This window comes from Plecotus auritus, assembly GCF_963455305.1.
Source record: "Plecotus auritus genome assembly, chromosome: 1".
NCBI classification, from domain to species: Eukaryota; Metazoa; Chordata; class Mammalia; order Chiroptera; family Vespertilionidae; genus Plecotus; species Plecotus auritus.
Window position 1 is genome coordinate 42,088,745 of NC_137770.1, and position 21,772 is coordinate 42,110,516.

At 40.4% G+C, this 21,772-nt stretch overlaps 2 protein-coding genes across 2 annotated transcripts in view; one reads left to right on the forward strand and one right to left on the reverse strand.

Moving 5' to 3' along the window:
• SOCS4 (suppressor of cytokine signaling 4) overlaps positions 1–4,853 on the reverse strand; it is a 30,541-nt gene extending 25,688 nt beyond the window's left edge. The window contains exon 1 of the mRNA XM_080671894.1: positions 4,723–4,853. The gene's annotated coding sequence lies outside the window, so the exon portion shown is untranslated. The remainder of the gene's footprint in view (positions 1–4,722) is intronic.
• A 226-nt stretch (positions 4,854–5,079) lies between these two features.
• The window catches only part of WDHD1 (WD repeat and HMG-box DNA binding protein 1), a 64,487-nt gene continuing 47,794 nt past the window's right edge, over positions 5,080–21,772 (forward strand). The window contains exons 1-6 of the mRNA XM_080643230.1: positions 5,080–5,166; positions 5,382–5,474; positions 15,065–15,176; positions 17,790–17,941; positions 19,080–19,191; positions 19,364–19,414. Coding sequence (XP_080499356.1) covers positions 5,398–5,474; positions 15,065–15,176; positions 17,790–17,941; positions 19,080–19,191; positions 19,364–19,414 — 504 coding nt within the window. The 5' untranslated portion in view covers positions 5,080–5,166; positions 5,382–5,397. The remainder of the gene's footprint in view (positions 5,167–5,381; positions 5,475–15,064; positions 15,177–17,789; positions 17,942–19,079; positions 19,192–19,363; positions 19,415–21,772) is intronic.

Here is a 21,772-nt window from a genome sequence, read left to right on the forward strand (position 1 = left end):
ATATATATTTTTTTCATTGATTTTTTACAGAGAGGAAGGGAGAGGGATAGAGAGTTAGAAACACCGATGAGAGAGAAACATCGATCAGCTGCCTCCTGCACACCCCCTACTAGGGATGTGCCCACAACCAAGGTACATGCCCTTGACCAGAATCGAACCTGGAACCCTTCAGTCTGCAGGTTGACCCTCTATCCACTGAGCCAATAGGGCCTCATGATTTTCTTAATATTATTTTCTTTTCTCTAGATTACTTTATTGTAAGAATATATACAGACATATAAAATACAAAATATGTGTTAATAGACAGCTTACGGTTAACAGTAGGTTAAGTTTCAGGGGAGTCAAAAGTCATATTCAGATTTTTGACTGACCATGAGGGCAGGGGATTGTGGCCTCTAACTCCCGAGTTGTTTAAGGGTCAACTGTAATTCAATTAGGCAGTCAATTTAGACATTTTGGCTTGTTTCCTTGCAGTCTATTTTCCCTCTAAGAGCAATGTAGTCTAGAGAAAAAAATTTTAAAGTTTTTAAGCTCCATAAAAAAAAATAACCTATAGTTTTTCACTATACTCTATTTAAAATGAAGCATGGTACAGGTGAAATAGCATGAGCTACTAAATCATCAAACACGAGCTAAAATTAAGATTTTGTCACTTACTAGTCAACTGATTTTAAAAATCTCATTTAGCTTCAGTATTTCCCTTGTAAAATCTGGACAATGCCAGCTGCTTCATGTTTTTACTGCCAGGATTAAAATCAGCATACATTGAGCTTAATGAAAATACGTATTAGCTGCTTTCTATTATTACTCATAACTTTTCATGCAGAAGCTAATTTCTAAAAATGAAAGGTGGAAAAGTAGCAAAATTAAGATTAAAAAAGAGATGAAATAAAGGTTACTTATATACAAGGCTAGAAATCTGCACAAAAACATACATAAAAAAACTGAGGCTAAAGAGACTTCAGCGTTTCTGAAATATCATAAAGCACTTTACTGGTATACTACTTCTGATAATAAACAAGCTATTTTTAAGAAGTCTTAATATTTAAAAATTTAAAAAATATTATGGATGTATATAAGTTCTGTAGTTTTTGCAAGCTAACTTAGTAATAGATTTCAACAGAAATAGAAGGCAAACTTCTTTTAAGTTATAGATTACTAGAGGTCCGACCAGCTGATCGGGCCAGGATGGCCAGGGGGAGGAGACGTGGGAGATTGGCAGGGCTGCCACGCCCCTGATTGGGGTGGAGGGGTGATGGGGGCAGGGCCAGCTGGGGGGACGGGCCACGGGCCCCCTGGTGGAACTCCTGGTAGCAGGGACAATATGCATATTAGCCTTTTATTATATAAGGATTCTTTTCATTGCTTTATAATAATTACATGTGCTTATATTTAAGCTTGGGAACAAGTTTTACCTACAACCTAGTGAAAGGTGTCTCTAGACTTAAATTGCTTTAATGTCCTGGTATGGTTTACTAAATTCTAAGTTTTATGGCAATAGTTATGATTTGGAGAGCAGTGTGGTAAGACTACCTTGGATTAGAAGGTAAAATACCTGGTTTCTATTTGTAGCTCTGACATCTGGTAGGAGTGTGACCTTGGACAAATTACAAACTTTCTGAGTCTCAGTTTTTTTCATCACTAAAACAGGAATTATATCTGTCTTGCTGTCATAAGGATCCAGTGTCAATGTAACAACCCAAGACTCAAATACTGGCTGTTTTTATAAGTACAGGTGTTTTTTTTTAATATATTTTATTGATTTTTTACAGAGAGGAAGGAAGAGGGATAGATAGTCAGAAACATCGATGAGAGAGAAACATCGATCAGCTGCCTCTTGCACACCTCCTACTGGGGATGTGCCCGGAACCAAGTTACATGTCCTTGACTGGAATCGAACCTGGGACCTTTCAGTCCGCAGGCTGACGCTCCATCCACTGAGCCAAACCGGTTTTGGCTACTGGCTGTTTTTAGACAGCAGAGCTAGGTAGCTAGGAGCAGGACTTCTACTGTATTCCCTTTTATATCCTAGAAGGTTTGTACACGTGCAAATATTATTTACCCCAAAAATAAATTTAAAAGGCTGGTAAGCCCGGCCGGTCTGACTCCATGGTTGAGTGCTGACCTATGACCTGTAGGGCCCATACCCAGGTTGTGGGCTCGATTCCCAGTGAGGGGCATGCAGGAGGCAGCCCATGGATCGATGATTCTCTCTCATCATTGATGTTTCTCTCTCTCTCCTTCCTCTCTCTGAAATCAATAAAAAAATATTAAAAAATAAATAAAAAAGACTGGTGAGTTTTAGGGTACATTCAGATATATAAAAATCTTCAGATTTCTAAACACCCTTCAATGTCTTTTTTTTTCTTAAATATATTTCTATTGATTTCAGAGAGGAAGGGAGAGGGAGAGAGAGAGAAACATCAATGATGAGAGAGAACCACCGACTGGCTGCCTCCTGCATGCCCCCTACCGGGGATCGAGCCAGCAATCCAGGCATGTGCTTCTGTCTGGAATCAAACCTGGGACCCTTCAGTCCACAGGCCCACACCCTATCCACCGAGCCAAACCAGCCAGGGCCCTTCAATGTTATTTTTTCAATTATTATTACACTCTTCCACAGGATCAATGACTTTTATATAAAGTACATATTTTGTTGAAAAGGTATATTTAAAATCCCTTCCATAAGGCAATACTAATATGCCTCTTGGATAAACTGACTCTAACACTGTGATATTATTATTTATGTAGGTAATACTACCGTCAGTCGAATGGTAATATATTCATGTTTTCTCTTCCTATTGCCCTTGATACCAAAAATATTTGTGAGCCTAAGGGTACTATGAGTGGTCACAACAGAACAAAACTAAATAACTTCACGGCAACAGAATCTGACCTTGGCATCATTTTCAATGAGTTCATTCAACTACCCACTTCTGTGAGACATGCACTAATAATGATAAACACATCTATTTGGAAAATTTTGATAGCTACATCAGTGACAGACAACTACATTGATTTCTTTTTTAAAAGCCATGTGATCTTAAATAACCAGAAATCTTGCTAACATTTAAGTTACACAAATTTCATTATTGTACTATTATCTTGTACATATTTGAATGTCTGTTTTCCTCAGGAAGACCATGAACTCACTGAAGACATTAAAATTTGCAGGCATTTGACTTAAACAGAAATGTAAAAACACACTAGCAAAAACAAGATTACATCCTTTAATATTTGAAAAATTTTACAGGATAATGACTTAAACCGACTCCATTTTAAATGAAACCATCAAATGCCCACCCAACACACATTAATAATTAGTTTTATACATCCTTGAATATCTCCCATATACTTTAGCAGTTTGGTGGAGATAGGTATCATTTACATTTTGGGGATGAGAAACCTCACAATCTGGAGAAGTAAAGGAGCGTATTCAGGGTTTAATCAAAATTAAAACCTAGGGCTGTTTGACTGTAAGGCACAAGCTCTTTTCATACATGTGAAATTGGTAAGGGAACAATTTTTTTTTTTTATCCTATGAATCAAATGGCTTGATTGCTAAGCAAAGCGAAATGACAGAAGTGTGGACAGCATTCATATTTTTTAAAGTCAAATGGTACTATAGGCATTATAGTTACGGCATTTCATTGCTATAATTCTTGTTCCAATTTCCAAATTCTTCTTATGCTGAGCTCTGAATAGTACTACACTGAAATCTCATCATGATTTATTCCGTATTGAGATGAACAATGTCAGACTTCAGCTTGACCCCTACTGTCTATCCAATGATATTTACTTTGATAAAAAAAATTTTATAAGTCAGTCTATCTAAAAACTCAGATGAATTGTCTCAGGTACCTTTCACTTGGGAATTCAACAATAGGTTGGTTAATTTCCTACAAATCCCAAGTTCTTTTTCAGCCAACCACTCTTCCTCTTCATTCACATACCAAACCTCAGTATCTAGCAAGCCTATTTGGAGCCCCAGTACTCAAAACAACCCTTTACACAATGCCACCACAGTAAGAACAATACCAGTTTGTCTTAACTATGTGTTTGCAACCTTACCAAATGGAACGAGATAGAATAGAATAGGGAAATCTCTAGAACAGAAAAACGTCTCACTTATGTCATAAACAATGTATAACTGAGGCTGTGTTGGGGACCACACACACTTTGTGAAGGTTTTCATCAGAGACCGGTCTACTAATATGGAGAACGTGAAGACACAAGCAAAACATAAACTTAATGACCAAGACCTTAGCAAAGATTACAAGGATCGAAGTATTCAACAATATACTTTAGTTCTAGCTCTTCTTTTAGATCCAAATGCGCACTTCAGTGAACTTTAAGTGGGGTCTGAACAGGGAAACCCAACTTTCTTCTTCAGGGATATACGTGGAGTCCCAAGATTACGCGTCAATGTACTCGCCATACCTTCAGGGACCGAAAACTGTGATTAAAATTTCCCTCCTTCCTATCTCTATAACAATGACAAGGTGAGGTGAGGGTGTGAAGGATGCCAAGATTAAAGGCTTGAGGAAGGTCTCGCCTTCCTCTTTTCTAGAGAAGATGCCCAAAGATGCCATTCTCCAGCCGGGCGCCAAGGGCTGGACCCGTTCAGGGTCGCGGATGTGGTCGCACGTGAGAGAAGAGCCTGAAAGGTAGGAACCGACCCCAATCCCCAAGGCCAGCAGCAACCACCCTTCCCCCACTCACCGCTCAGAGCGCAGTTTAATTGGGGCTGTCCGAGTAACAGCCGCCATCACCATCGCCATCAGTCTGGGTGCTCGTTGAGATGGAGAAGGGAGGCCCAGCCACTTCTGCACCTCATGTAGGTCTTCCAAGGCGGTTGCCTTTCTGCAAGCTCCCACCTCCCGGCGCCCGATTCCCGTCTCTTACGTCGCGGTCACCGCCTCCGTCTGCTCCCCAGACGCTACCCCCCACTTCCGTGTCGGGCTCCCTCCCTTTCTTCCTCACTCCCCCGGCAGCCAGCTTTTTCCTAGCAGCTGACGTCACCAGCCCGCGACCATGAATCGGGATTAGCGCTGGGCGTGGGCGGGCCAGCGCAGGCGCAGTGTGGCGAGCGCGCCTGAGCGCGGGAAGCGACCGGCTCCGGTGGTTGCCTCTTATTCCTCCAGTCCCTGAGGCTCAGGCACCTTGGTGAGTCCTTCCTCTCGCTAGTCGCGCCAGAGAGAAGAGTGTCCTCTTCCAGGGTTGCTGTCTGACAGACCCTCCATTTTTTTCCTGTTTGTGCCACTCGGGTGGGGGAAAAGGGGCTGCCGAGAGCATGCCCGTGGGGAGGCTAACCCCCTTCTTCCCCAGCCCCCCGCTCTTTCTTCTTTAAAATAATACTAGATTTTATAAAACATTTCCAGGGAGGTGAAGGAAAAGATGCCTGCCACACAGAAGCCGATGAGATACGGACATACAGAGGGACACACAGATGTCTGTTTTGACGATTCTGGGAGGTAAAGTACTTTGAGAAGCAAAAATCCGTTTCAGGTGTAAATATTAGAACAGTTATCCTTATATGTTATATAAGCAGTCAGCCTAACATGACTCGTATAAATATAGAGAAATAAGGTTGAAATATAGAATGGCCACATATTTTCCTTAGATTTATTATTCTATACGGACTGTCTTGGTAGTTTAAGGATATAACAAAAAGTTAATGAGTGTAAAATCTTGCTTCTAGGGGAGTTGGAAAGATGTGAGCTTTCCTCTGTATTTTACCTTTGTTCAGTTCCTCACAGCATCTCACATCACTGGTTATTTTGTCAGATTGGTAGGTGCCTAGTTGTCAAACTCAGTGGCCCTTTCTATCTTTTTGTATTTTATCCTCCCCTGGCTTTGGTGATGCTATTTCCTTTTTTGTTGTTTTAAACTTTCTGATGGCTTTTCCCCCCTCTAATTTATTTCCTCTGCTTAGTCCCTACGGTGATATTTTCCCAGGGTTATTCTGGTCCCACCCCCACCTTCTTGTTTTAAATCTTCACCCAAGGATATGTTTTCATTGAATTTTCAAGAGAGAGGAAGGGAGGGAGGAAAAGAGGGAGGGAAGAAAAGAGTTGCAGGGAAGGGGGGATGGGGTGGGGCTCGAACCCACAACCTAGGTATGTGCCCTGACGGGAAATCTAACCTGCAACCTTTTGGTGTAAGGAAGACCCCTCAACAAACTGAGCCACCTGTCCAGGGCTATTGTCCCTTTTATCTTTCTAAATCCCATTCCAATGCAGCACTGTCTAATTCTGTGGCTTCCTCTGTCACGTCTATGTTGATTTTTTTCATTGAAAAAATGTTTACATGGCTATTCCACTGAGAACTAGAGATACAATAATGTTAACAAAGCACAGTCTTTTCCTTCATTGACTTTAAGGTCTTTTCAGATTGACACTGAGCACAAATTAATCACATAAAATAAATGTACATTGAGAATTACACTTAGAAGTATTAAATGATATGTGCAATGATAAGCCTAAATGAAGGGGAGTTGATCTAGTTTGAAGAGTCAGGGAAGGCTTCTTTGAGGAAGTATTTCTTTTTATTTATTTAAATTGATATTTGAGAGATAGGGAGAAACATTGATTTGTTGTTACACTTACGAATTCCTTGGTTGATAATTATTAGTATATGTGCCCTGACCGGGGATTGAAACTGCAACCTTGGTCTATCAGGGTGATGCTCTACAGCCGTGGGCAAACTACGGCCCGCCGGGCCAGATCCGGCCCGCGGGCCAGATCCAGCCCGCGGAGCCGAAAGAGCGGAGGGTTCTCTTGCTCTCCCCTCCGCTCCTTCACCAGCAGCAGTGTTAACATGGCAACATCGGGAAACACAGCCGCAGCTCCTCCTTCTGAGTGGGTGGATTTATGTCGGCCCATTCAGTAGAAGGAACAACCTCTCAATCTTCCAGAGGCTCCTTATAATGCCCCCGGACTCGTCCCCCGACATCACCCTGGGAATGCGTAGACACGTTATCGTGGTGATGTAGGGAGACACGCCCCTGGAGAGCACAGTATCAGAGCATTAGCTAAAAAGGAGACCAACAACACTGTTCCCACTGAAGTTGATGTTTTAAAGACCAAAAACCTTTCAACCCAGTCTACATTGCCATCTACATCTACGTCCCGGGCATAATTTGGAAGTTGCACTAAAGAAAATGTTTAATTTACTGTTTACACATTTTGTTCTTTTCTATTTGTTTTCGTTTTAAATTATTTTATTACATTTAAGTTTAATTTGAAAGGCTTTTGTACCTTTCCTTTGTTAGGCAATTTTATTTTGCCTTTGCCATCTTCAATGTAAGGTATGTTATTGTGCTATGATTCCTCCATTTTTTGAAGTTTCAAGTTATAATAGTGTTTACATTCTTCTTGTTAAAATGTTTGAAATGAATAAAACTATTGAAATAAAAAAAAAGACCGTACCCTTTTATGTACTGATGTTTACTTTGAATTTATATTAGTTCACACAAACACTCCATCCATGCTTTTGTTCCGGCCCTCCGGTCCAATTTACAAACCCATTGTGGCCCTCGAGTCAAAAAGTTTGCCCACCCCTGCTCTAGCATGAGGAAGTGCTTTTTGAGATGAGAGTTGAAGACTGAGTAGTAATTAAGAAGTATAAAGAGATAGGTGGTGGCAGTGCGGTGGTGGTGTTGGCGTTCAAGGAAGAGGGAACACCATGTGTAAAGGCCCTGTGGGAATAGGGACTGTGGTATGCTCAAAGAACTGAAGGAAAGCTAGTGATGCTAAAATGTGGATAGTGTTGCAGAGATGGACATGAGATGAATTTGTGAAGGTAGGCATCCTATCCAACGCCTTTTGGGCTTTATTAAGGAATCTTGACTTCATATGGTAGGAAGGTACTAAAGATTTGAAGCAGAGAGGAGATATGATCAGACTCTTGTTTTTTTGTTATTGTTAATCCTCATCAGAGCATATTTTTTCCATTGAGTTTTAAGAGTGGAACAGTGGGGGAGGGACAGAGAGAAACATCAATGTCAGAGGAACACATTGATTGGTTGCCTCCCCCATGAGTCCTGACCAGGGCCAGGGATCAAGCCTGCAACCAAGGTACAGGCCTTTGACCAGAATTGAATCCGGGACCCTTCAGTCTGTGGGCTGACGCTTTACCCACTGAGCCAAACCGGCTAGGGCCAGACTCTTGTTTCTGAGAGGATGCATGGAAGAAAAGGAGTAGGAGTGGATGCAGAGAGACTATTGGAAGGTATCTGTCTTAGTCTGGTTCATGTAATGGAAGCTCAGACTACAGTAAACATGGGTATGTAGAAAACAGGATATATCCAGGAAATCTTTAAAAAGTGAAATCAGCCCTAGCTGGTTTGGCTCCATGGATAGAGTGTTGGCCTGGGGACTGAAGAGTCCCGGGTTCAATTCCAGTCAAGGGCACATGCCTGGGTTGTGGACTCAATCTCCAGTAAGGAGCGCGCAGGAGGCAGCTGATTGATGATGTTTCTATCTCTCCCTCTCCCTTCCTCTCTGAAATCAATAAAAACATATTTTTTAAAAAGGTGAAATCAACAGGATGGATTGGATATTAAGGATAAAGAAAAGGGAGGTGTCTGGGATAACATCTGCGATTCTAGATGGGGAAGTAATGGTGCTATTCACAGATGTTTAAAAAGCTTGGAGAGGAGCATATTTCAGAGGTAGAATGGGGTGGAGATTGTTTGCTTTTGGACATGATTTAGTGTAGGATGTCTTTGAGATCTTCAACGAGGTCAGTAGACAGCTGAGTAAAATGTGTCTAAAGCTCAGAGAAGAAATGTGAACTAGAGATAGAAATCTACAACTTTAGCTGATGCCTTCTGGAATTCAGGATTGAGGTCTTGATTGGAAATCTAAATGTGGGAGTTGTCAATATAGCGATGGTATTTAATGCTATGAACTTGGATAACATCACCTAGGAAGGAATGAATGTAATTAAGAAAAAGGATTCAAGGGCTGAGCCCTGGAACAATTAAAAATATTTAGAGATCAAGAAGGGCTGGCAAGGAAAATAGAAAACCAAGATATAAAAATGATGTCTAGAAGCCAAATAAAGTAAGCATTTTGAGGAGGAAATAATAAACTATGTTAAATATTGCTGGTGGGTCAAATTCAGGACTAAGAATTCACCATTAGCTTTAGTGACATGGAGGACATGGTTGATCTTGAGCTTTTTTATGGAATGGTAAGAATGAAAACCTTGCCCTGGCCAAGCTCAGTTGGTTAGAGTGTCATCCTGATACTCCAAGGTTATGGGTTTGATCTCCGGTTAGGGCACATACAGGAAGCAACTAATGAATGCATAAATAAGTGAAACAACAAAATTGATGTCTCTTTCTCTCTCCCTCTCTCCTTACCTCCCTTCTTTCTCTCAAATCAATAAAAAAAGAAAAGAAAACCTTGTTGCAGTAGAATCAAGAGAATGGAAAGGGAGGATTTGGAGTTAGTGAGTGTGGCATTCAAAGAATGAGGGTAATTGGGTAGAAAGGTGGGGTCAGGAAAGATTTTTGTTTTGTTATAAGGTGAGAAAGATTACAGCATATATATGAGTGGAGATGATCCAATAGAGAGGGATAACTTGATTTCATAGCAGAAAGGGGGAGAATTGCTGGAGTGATGTCCTGATTAGGTGTGGGGCTATTATAGCGGGTACTGGAGGGAGAGATTGGCCAAATGTAGGAGGAGCATGGTCAAATTCATATGTGGAGGGAAGGGGCTTCTATAAGGGATAGGGAGAACATGTGGACAATTTCTATAGATTGCTTCTGTTTTCTCAGTGAATAGGACATGAAGTCATCAGTTGAAAGTGGGGAGGAGGTGGAGGTTTGAAACAAGAGAAATAGATATGAGAGAGAGAGATAGAAGAGATGGAAAATGGAATGAACCAGGGAATATAGTTGGATTGCTCTGCAGCACTAAAGGCCTACTTCAGGTTAGTGATCATAAATTTAAATCGAGACATATAACCCAGTTGTTTTTTTCAGCCTTATTTAGTTCTGCAAGTGCAGATTTTTTTTAATAGGCTGATAATTGGATATAATCAAGGTTAGGATTTTGCCTGGTAAGTATGACAAAGTCAAAGAGGGCCAAGGGGTTTGAGGGTGATGCAGAGGAGTGATTTTAGTAACAGACTATGGAATCTAAGCCAGTTTAGGAGGGATGTGAGAACTTGAAAGGAAAGACAGTGAAAAAGATAGTTTCATTAGATTGTAGATCCTAATTAGAATTAAAAAAATTGTTGGAGTTAGGATATTAAGGGTGCCAGGTGAAAAGATAAGTGATGAGGATGATTGAAGTTGAGATTGTGGAGCAGTTGCTATATTGGTAAAGACAAAATCTAGTCTATCACTATGGGAGTCAGATGGGGCAGAGGGCAAGATCGAGTATCAAAAAATTTCACCTATATGGATGTTGAAAACACTAAGAATAATGATAGGAATAGTGTTAGAAAATAACAATGAGCCTTGTGCTATAAATTCTTAGGGAACCAGGGGGATTTCTCTTTAAGAATCTATAGGTGGTCTGATGGCAGTTTCAAACTTTTAAAAAATTTTATTTTTAAGGAGAGGGTGTGGCAATATGGAAATGCATGGAAGGCCTACCTCTAGGCCCCAGAGGGATGTAGAAAAGAAATCAGCCACCACTTAAGAGGGCTTAAGAGGAAGCAGTGTCCTTAGAGGAATGTTCAGAAAAAGAGCTAATGACATAGAAATTTTGCTGGTGCCTGACCATGAATCTCATGAGGCCCAATGGAAAGGTTAGGGAGGGGTGGTCTGATAGGGAATAACATTGCTCTATGAGGATAGAGAATCCAGATGGTGAGAAATGCCTTTGAAATCCTTGCCTTTTTGTAGTTAAACATGTGCTAAGGAAGATAAAGGCATTAATAGAATTTGTCCTGGTTCTCAGAAACTTACAGGGAATTTCTTTTTTTTAAAAAAATAGATTTTTAGTGATTTTTTACAGAGAGGAAGGGAGAGGAATAGAGAGTCAGAAACATTGATGAGAGAGAAACATCAATCAGCTGCCTCCTGCACACCTCCTACTGGGGATGCACCCGCAACCAAGGTACATGCCCTTGACCGGAATCAAACCTGGGATCTTTCAGTCCGCAGGCCAACGCTCTATCCACTGAGCCAAACCAGTCAGGGCGGATTTCTTAATTTATCATCTAAACTAGGACACCTTTGAGAATGAGAATAAGGATTTCAAGAGAATTGCAATTAAAATAGTAATATTTTGAATTATTTATTGATTAGCAAATTCTGTTTTGGTTTATAACATTTCTATTCAAAATCTATTTCAAAACAAATTTTCCTAAAAAACGTTTGTGACATTTAACATTAAAAAAGTCTTTTTACATTGATAATCTAACATTAAACGTATAATCTAGCCCAGCCAGCATGGCTCAGTGGTTGAGAATCAACCTATGAACCAGGAGGTCATGATTCGATTCCCGGTCAAGGCATATATCCAGGTTGTGGGCTTGATCCCCAGTGTGGGGCATGCAAGAGGCAGCTGCTCAATGATTCTCTCTCATCATTGATGTTTTTCTCTCTCTCTTCCTCTCCATTCCTCTCTGAAATCAATAAAGATATATTTTTTAAAAATTATCTAAAAATTTGACAAGTATGGCTTCTGTTTTGATTGGTATATTATCACAGCTTAATTGGGCATAATTATGAATTATAATTCAAGTTCCAAGTACATTTATGTTTTATAGATTAGTAAGAACATTGTTTTTACAGTATTGTGCTCTGTGAGAATGTATATTGTTACTATAAAAAGTAAGAATTTTATCTTTAGCATTGAACTTTTCAAATGAAGTTTGATAGAATTCCTAATAATGTCAGGTGTTTCACTTTCAACGTAATGAACTTACAGAAGCTGTATTTTGTTTCCGTAAACTGAAGGGAAAACTAAACCATTATTGGAATTAATCTGACTCACTTTCTGTTTCCAAACTCTGATGATATTGATGTAAAACCAGTATCATTTAACTGTTTGAAAAGCTCTTTTACTAATGGAAACAATACATTAACAGCTCTCATTTCACTTTGCATACTTACACTAGAAAACTTAGAATGAAAAATGAACAAAATTGATTTAAAACAACGTGTTTTTTGTGTGTGTGTTTTTAAATCCTCACTGGCAGATATTTTTTCACTGATTTTTCAGACAGAGTGGAAGGGGGGCGGGGGGAGAGAAATATCAAGGTGAGAGAGACACATCGATTAGTTGCCTCCCACACTTGTTCATATTGGGGCTAGGGATTGGACCTGCAACTGAGGTATGTGCCCTTGACCAGGAATAGAACCTGCGACCCTTCAGTCCATGGGCCAACACTAACCAAACCAGCTGGGGCTGGTCATTTGTCTTTTTATTATTATTATTATTATTATTTTTAAATATTTTTTTTATTGTTTAAAGTATTACATGTAGTAGTACATATATCTTTCCCCCCCCCCTTGACCTTCCCCCAGCCTCCCCTACTCCCTGTCGCATGCCCTCATCCCACCCCCCCCAGTGTCTTGTGTCCATTTGTTGTGCTTATATGCATGCATACAAGTCCTTTGGTTGATCTCTTCCCCCCCTCCCCAACACTCCCCAGCCTTCCTGCTGTAATTTGACAGTCTGTTCGGTGCTTTACTGCCTCTGTATCTATCTTTTTGTTTATCAGGTTATAATGTTCTTTATTTTCCATAAATGAGTGAGATCATGTGGTATTTTTCTTTCATTGCCTGGCTTATTTCACTTAACATAATGCTCTCCAGGTCCATCCATGCTGCTGCAAATGGTAAGAATTCCTTCTTTTTTATAGCAGCGTAGTATTCCATTGTGTAGATGTACCATAGTTTTCTAATCCACTCATCTGCTGATGGGCATTTGGGCTGTTTCCAAATCTTAGCTATGGTGAATTGTGCTGCTGTTGGTCATTTGTCTTAATGCTGCATTGTCCAGTACAGTAGTTACTAGCTACTTGTAGCTATTTAGATTTAAATTAATTAAAAGTAACTAAATTAAAAATTCAGTTCTTAAGTTCCACTTCAATTGCTCAGTAGCCTGATGTAGACCATTTCCATCATCAGAAAGTTCTATTGAACAGCATAGTCATGATTGACAAGACCATGACTTGTCCATCATGATCAAACTCACTGGCAGCTACAGAACATGGTTTTCAGGCAGTCTGTGGACTTATGAAGTAGATGCTGATGCTTCTTAAGGAGTTGTTTATCTTCTGACTTTCCTGTGGTTGGTGTTGTCACTATAGGCCCCATGGTAAATGTCAACTAAGATTTTGTTCAAGTTACCCTTTTATTGTCAAGTGCTTGAGGAGCAGACATATTTAATATTTAGTTTTTTATTAAACATGTACTTGAAGTATTTTTCTCCAGTTCATTGCTACTGAGAGTTTTTTTCTGTTTTTGCAAAATTTAAAAAGTATAGCCAATAATAAAATTAGTATTTTTATTTCTACAGTAAATGACAAAAATACTATAGGAAGAATGTTCAGACTACTCTAAAAGCTCTTCAGAAGACTACTTAACTGTTTCCTGCATATATTTCTTGTTAATTCCACTGTACTTTACTATTATTTCCCACTGCCCCCACCAACTGGCATCTGCAACTTTGTATATCTCCTGTGACCAAATAGTTGGTAGGGACAGCAATATGAAATATTTCTCCCATCACCACTGGATACTGAAAAAAAAAAATCACTTTCCCTAAGGACTAATATTTGGCCTTACTTTGGTTTCTATCAGTTAATACTTGTCCTTGAAAGGAGGTGTTAACTTACATCAAGAAAGGAAAGGAAAGGGGGAGATGAGTTATCTTCAGTTGTCTTTCACATTTACCTATGTGTTAAAGTGAGAACTCTATTTGTTGTATTTGTTACATTACTAAACAGGATCATGACAAAAGCTGGAAGTGCAAAGAAGAGATCTGTCAAACTCAACCCAACCAATTTTGATGCAACTAATACTAATTAAGGATAAATGCTAAAGGAGCTGGATGCATAAAACAGGAATATCCTGGGGAAACTGATAATTATGGTCCTCTTATTTATTGCCTATAGAAGGGAGTCCAACCTCCTCACTCTGGCATTAAGGTTATCCTAAATAGAATGATCCCAATATACATTTTCTGTCTGTTTCCTGGACTTTCTGCTCTAGGGAAACTCCCACAAGTTTTACTAACTTCATATTTTGGTTCATGTGTTTTGTCTGTTTGAAACTGCTCATTTTACCAATGTCAGCGTATCCTACTTGTCCTTTGACTTCCCGGTGTAAATTCCACCCTTCTGATTTTCCAAGTGGAAATTAATCATTTTCTTCTGAACATCTACAGTTCTTTTTATGGCTCCTCTTTGCCATTTTTCATGTTATTTTTATATTTCATTGGCTTTTGTATGTGTAGATAGGACACATACTGAATGAATAAAAGCACTTGCAAGACAATATGTAAAACCAGAGGCCAGGTGCATGAAATTCATGCACTCGGGGGTGGGGGTGTCCTCAGCCTGGCTGTGCCCTCTTGCAGTCCAGGAGCCCTCGGGGGATGTCCGACTGCCACAGAGGTGGGAGAAGCTCCCGCCACCACCACTGTACTCGCCAGCTATGAGCCCGGCTTCTGGCACACTGAACACCAGGAGGCAGCTCCTGCGTTGAGCATCTTCCCCCTGGTAGTCAGTGCGTGTCATAGTGACCAGTTGTTCTGCTGTTCGGTCGAATTGCATATTAGTCTTTGTGCTAAAGACACAATGGTTAGCACGGGAGACCTGGTCTCTGCTGTTACAGAGATTATATACCATCTTTCTTACATTACAAATAAAGACATGCCAAGGAGGAATTAAAGAGAACATTAAACTCACCTTCTACTTTACAGCATAGGAGGTTGGCAGTCTTTGTTATTGAGGCTTATGAATGTAAAATGAGAAAACCTATTATCTAATATCTTGATTTTATTAAAAAACCCACCTAAGTAGCATTCTAAAAAAATTGGCTTGAAAACAGGGTGACTTTTTTTTAATGAGTGTGTTTCCTTCACAGCTGCATTGTGACTTGTGGAAGTGATGGTGATGTGAGGATTTGGGAAGACTTGGATGATGATGATCCTAAGTCCATTAATGTTGGAGAAAAGGCATATTCATGTGCTTTGAAGGTATTAAAAACAATTACAGCAACTGATGTAAAATTGTACTGCCATGTGCCCTGACCAGGAATTGATCCTTGACTTAACACCCTATTTCCAAATAAGGTCATTCACAGGTACCTAGGCTTAGGACTTAGTCATGTCTTTTGGGGGCCATTATTCAGCCTACTATAAGTACTATAGTCAGTGCTGAAATGTTTTATTTAGCTTTAGGAATGGAGTTTATGGGACTTCATTGAGATGACTGTAGCAAATAGCCATGCAAAGTTAATAATTTTATAGTGTATCTCATTTAAAACATAATTCCTTATAAACACACTTTTTTTTTTTTATTCAGTAATACAGGAAAGTACAGTTAGATGCTTTATTCGAGAACAGATTGGAGAAAATATCATCCTCCAAAATAGTGAAACTGGATGAATCAACATGTTTGTGGATAGCAGTACTTAACTCTTGCATAGTATTTTAAAGTGTCAGAGCCTTTTAACAAAAATATGGAGATGTATGTGGAATTATCTCCATTTTATTCTTGGAAAAACCAAAGCTCAGAGTAAGGTCAAATGACATAGTAAGGAACATAATGGGCTAAAGCTCAGGTCATCCTCTGCTGGTTTCCATTCCTCCCAACTCACCTGGGAGAAGAGTGGTCTGAGCAGATCCTGACCAGAGCCCTGATCTTTTGGACCAATTTTCTTTTTCAAACTTTCACTAATTGACAAAGTACTGAAAGTGATTTGGTTTTCCAGTAGACTTGTTAGAAAATGACTTCAATTCCTATATTCAGGTCTTTCAGGTAAATGAGTACAGTTATATACTTTAATACTAATAGAGGGCTAGTTAACATGTTGTTAAAGAGTTACCAATATTCTTCATTAGTGCTAAGGGTACTTAATCAGTACTCTACTAAGAAATCTGTCCGCAAGAAAAGCAAAGCCAGGTCGCAAAATTCTTGTAGATGTGCACACGTGAATAGTTGGTGTATCTGTAATTTTGCCAAAGAACACTTAGCATCATCAGTGTTATCTTGAATTGGTTATAGTTTTTTGTTGATTCTCTTCTTGTTTTCACATTTAGATTATTGTCAGCTTTGCTTTAACGTTATGAATTTATTATGGATTGTTTAATTACTTGCAATAGTTATAATGTAGGCATAAATAGTACTTTTCACTAGTCTTCCAGTAATTGAACTTGATAAATGTATAATTACAGTTCAAATTTGAAACATCTGTACTATTATTCAAACAGATGTATGCATTCTCCCAAATTTTGCTTTTTGGTAACATCTCATTGTTATCATCAAGTTCAATTTCCACTGGAGTGGAAGCAGTTGCTAAAGGTAGGCTAAGGGTCCTAAATGTGCAAATGTGGCTGAGACGTATTGCTATGTGATAGAGTATATTTATTAACAAACTTGAGTAGTTTGTTTCTCTTAGTGGTTATCATTTAATAGAAATTAATAAATTGACCATGTAATTAATCAAAACTTCTATTGGGTTGGTAGGCTATGATTTAGTATGTTGGGACTTAATCTCTCTTTTTGAAAAGTAATCAAACTATAGTACTGGGGCAGATCCTTAACCTTTTATGACTCTTAGCTAAAACCTCTGCAAAACAGTGGTATCTGTTGATCATTTAGGAGCCTGAAATTTTCTGTGTACTTAGTTGTTTTCTTTTTTGTTAATCCTCACCTGAGGATATTTTTCCACTGATTTTTAGAGAGAGTGGAAGGGAAGGGGAGACACAGAGAGAGAAAAACATCAATGTGAGAGAGACACATCGATTAGTTGCCTCCTGCACATGCCCAGCAGGGATTGAGCCTGCAACTGAAGTACTTTCCCTTGACCGGAATTGAACCCATGACCCTTCGGTGCATAGGCTGACACTCTAACCATTGGGCATACCGACCAGGGCTAAAACATGTTTTTATTGCTTTTAGAGAAGGTGGGGGGCGGGGAGGGGAGAGAGAGAGAGGGAAAGAGAGAGAGAAACATCAATATGAGAGAGAAATACCAGTTGGCTGCCTCCTGCGCTAGCTGCAACCTGGGATTGAACCCATAACCTGGGTATGTGCCCTGACCAGGAATTGAACTGGTGACCTTTCAGAACACAGGATGATGCTTAACCAACTGAACCACATCAGCTAGGACTATTCAGTGTTTTTAAGAAGGTGCTATGGATTCTGCCTTTGGATTTTATCCTATTCCAGAAAGACATGTAATGTAAATATTTTAGTGTGGAAACTATAGTGTGACCCTTGTGGCTATATCTTCTAATATGCTCATCCCTCACTCAAACTAGCTGTGTTTTCTATGTCTTTTTTTTAAATGACACTCAGAAATCCATAAAAATACTAATTAAATATTTCTCTTAACCAGAAGTAAAAGAAAAATCAGAGGCTAAATGTTTGGCTGGTGAAGTTTTCTAACGGTAGCAAATAAGTTTTTCTTGCTAATATATATTTCAGGAAAATTGTACATTGATAATTTTTTTTTGACATGTGCTATATTTATAAGGGTTTTTTTTTGTTTGTTTGTTTTTTTGGTTGTTTTTGTTTTTAACTATGGAGAGATTCCCAATCGATTTGGATTTGTCTTGCCAATATTTCTTTTATTTTTCTTTTAGAGTGGAAAATTGGTCACTGCAGTATCTAACCATACTATTCAAGTCCATACATTTCCTGAAGGAGTTCCAGATGGTATATTGACTCGCTTCACCACAAATGCAAATCATGTGGTCTTTAATAGTGACGGTACAAAAATCGCCGCTGGGTCTGGGTAAGGCTCTTTGATATCAGAAAAGGGAATAATTCTGTTAGAACAGAATGGCCTCATTCATTGCCTTCAGATTAACATTTTTATGACTCTTTGTTTGTTCACTTAATTTTTGTATTAAAGTCTTTAACTAGTTAAGGTTTTTGAGGACAAACTTGTGCTTGTGAATTGTGATATGAATATTGCTTTGCAGACAGTCTATTTAATAAATGATGAAAAAGATTGGTAAAAGATGATAATGTGATACAAAATTTTAAAAATTATTTCAGGTAGAACTGGGCCTGTACAGTCAGGATTTTTGTGGTTTTTCTTGAGGTTTATTTGTCATAGGAAGAATTTGTAATTGGTGAATTGCCAAGGTGGAGTAAAAGGTACAGGTCTTTTAAAAATGGTTGTGACAGTAATTATATTAGCAAATAATAGAAGTCTAAAATGTAATTATGGAAGTCACTTATGAAGTATTTGTATTTTAACATAATGGGAAATCTGGACTTGTGTTTTTAGTATCTTTATAGAGCAAAACTAAAATGTCAGTCATTAAATCTGGCTGTCAGACTTCACAAGTTGCTTTAAAGAATTACGAAGTTTCTTATGATTTTGAAATATTTGGGTCATAGCTTTTAGGAGAGTCTTTTTTAAAAAATATATTTTATTGATTTTTTACAGAGAGGAAGGGAGAGGCATAGAGTGTTAGAAACATCAATGAGAGAGAAACATCGATCAGCTGCCTCCTGCACACCCCCTACTGGGGATGTGCCCACAATCAAGGTACATACCCTTGACCAGAATCGAACCTGGGACCCTTCAGTCCACAGGCCGATGCTCTATCAACTGAGCCAAACCAGTTAGGGCAGGAGAGTCTTTTTTTAAAAAATATATTTTTATTGATTTCAGAGAGGAAGGGAGAGGGAGAGAGAGATAGAAACATCAATGATGAGAGAGAATCATTGATTGGCTGCCCCCTGTATGTCCCCTACTGGAGATCGAGCCCACAACCCAGGCATGTGCCCTTGCCCGGAATCGAACCTGGGACCTTTCAGTCCGCAGGCCAACACTCTATCCACTGAGCCAAACCGGCTAGGGCTTAGGAGAGTCTTTTGTATTGACATTTATTCATATACATTACTCTTATTGTTCATAGTGACTTTCTAGTCAAAGTTGTAGATGTGATGGATTGCAGTCAACAGCAAACATTTCGAGGACATGAAGCCCCTGTTTTAAGTCTTTCCTTTGATCCTAAGGACATCTTTCTGGTAATAATTTTCCTCCTCTCTTTTTACATTTTTCTTTATTATGTTTAAAATTCTAAGAGAATTAGAAAATTTCATCCAGTTGATAAAAGCCATTTTGATATATTAATCGAACCAGTTTCCATATAGTATTATGGCTCTAACTGCAGAGAAATCTATTGTTTTATTCCTGCAGGCATCAGCTAGTTGTGATGGATCTGTCAGAGTGTGGCAAATTTCAGATCAGGTAAACTCATCAATTTGAATTTAAAACTTTTGCCCATTTCTGTAATATATTGAGTGTTATATATTACTAGAGGCCTGGTGCATGATATTCGTGCACTTGTGGGGGGGTTCCTCAGCCTGGCCTGTGCCCTCTCGCAGTCCAGGAGCCCTGGGGGGATGTCCAACTGACGGCTTAGTGGGCCTAACCCGTCAGGCGGACATCCTTAGCATTGCCACGGAGGCTGGAGAGGCTCCCACCACTGCCGCTGTGCTTGCCACCCATGAGCCTGGCTTCTGGCTGAGCGGCACTCCCCCTGTGGGAGCACACTGACCACCAGGGGCAGCTCTTGCATTGAGTGTCTGCCCCCTGGTGGTCAGTGCGCATCATAGTGACCGGTCAGTCTACCATTCGGTCATTTGTATATTAGCCTTTTGTTATATAGGATATGCTATAGATGAGGCCCCCTAGAACCATATGAAATGCAAAAAATTCACTGTTAACTCATGCTTGAATTGCCCCCGCTTAAAATCAAATTGCCCCCCAGTGGGGCGTGTGCTGCACCTTGGGAACCACTGAGCTTGACACTTTTCCTCTCTGAGCTTCATTTCTGAATACATACGCATATACCATGGGAATTGTAATCTCTTCTCCGCCTACCTCACTGGGTTGTCATGAGGAGGTTCTGACTAATAAACCTAGAAATGTTTCTTCAAGTAAGTGATGTCTAAACAGGAAGGGATTGTTAATAAGTCCACAGGTACCCTTGAAGGTAGCAGGTGCTGATTAGGGGAGGAGGGCATGATTGTTTCCTGGGACTGTAGCTATCAAAGGTTTGCAGAGGGTTCCTCAGGCCTCAGAGGGGCGGGTTCTGGCCAGCAGCCTTGTAGCGGTGGTTGTCCCTGGAGGCCTGGAGGCGCTGGCGCGGGGGTAGGGGGCACTAGGAGGGCACTAGTAACTGTCAAACCTCCCCGCTTGGTGCCATTCTTTAAATTGTATGTGGCTGTTTCGCAGCTGTACCTGCTCAGGGCGGGGCTCCAATCTCTTGGAGCAGGGCTGGGGCTGGGCCAGGGCGTGGCCAGGCAGGCTAGAAGGCTGGGTTTAGCTGCGCCCCTGATGAGGTTCAGTGCACTTCCGTTGCGGAGAAGGCACCACTGCTGTCAGGGGGGTGGGGGATGGGTCTGACCCTGGGGGGCTGCTCAGGCCTGCCTCCACCAGGGTCTGGAGTTGTAGGGAGGAGAGGCGTTCCCAGCCCCAGCAGAGGGGGCCCGGCAGTGGCAGGCTGCAGGCCCCGGGTGCCTCAGGGACACTGACGGGTCATCGCCAGCGTGCTATCGTTTTGGTTCACCCTGACGGGGGAAGAGATTGGGAGTTGGAGGTGCGGGCTGCAGCTACCCCCAAGACTGGGTCTTCTTCCCGTCCGGTTAACCTCCCTATCCCTCTTGGGGTACGGTGTCCGTGCAGGGGGATTGGAAGAGCTCCCTGTGGCTGCTTCCTCTTCCTTCTTTGCAGTCCAGGCTTCTGTCAGGCGCTCTCCTCAGACCCCCGGGAACTTGGCTCCAGCCGCCCTGCCCCTCTGTGGCTCCCTGCAGCCCCCGCCCCACTTGGCTCTCCCCTGCTGCCCACCTGTCAGAAGGCTGCCGGGGCACCCTGCTGCGGGCAGCGCAGAACTAGGGCAGGGGGTGGGGGTGTGGGGAGCAGCTCCAGTAAAGTTTAGTAAACCCCAGGTTGGCATTGGGATTTGGCTGCAGGGCCTCGGGGGAGTCTGCATGGGCAGGATGAAATTGCGCTAGACCCAGAGTCCCGCCCCGTGGCCCCTCAGCCCCGCCCACCCTGTGAATGGTTGTGATGTGACAGCGTCCCAGATAATTTGCGTCTTTCTCTTATATATAAATTATATATATATAGATATTTGGTCAAATTAATAATTCTTTTTCTTTACAGTTTGTTTCTTTTGAGTAGCATTAATAACTGTTTTTATGATCAAATTCCATAATAATCTAATGGAAAAGTATGTTGAAGACTAATTGCTTTTTTACTCAATTACAGGAAAATTTCATTTTTAGGTTTTATAAATCAATAAGGGAAATTCAGTCATTATAAATTATATACAAACTAACTGCCATCTGTTGGGATCTAGATATTGAGATACAAAAATAAAATAAAGCATGGGCCACACTTAATTTGGATTCACATAACAACTATTCGAACCCAATCTGATAAAAGATTTTTTATTTATTTTTACTTTTTGCTTGTGTTTTTGTTTGTTTGTTCTTGACAAAAATTCTAAAGGAGGTATGAAGAAAGTCCTCTCCAGATTGGCAGAGGAGACAATTTATTCTTCCTGATCTATGAAGTTTATTTTTATAGATACTTTAAAAT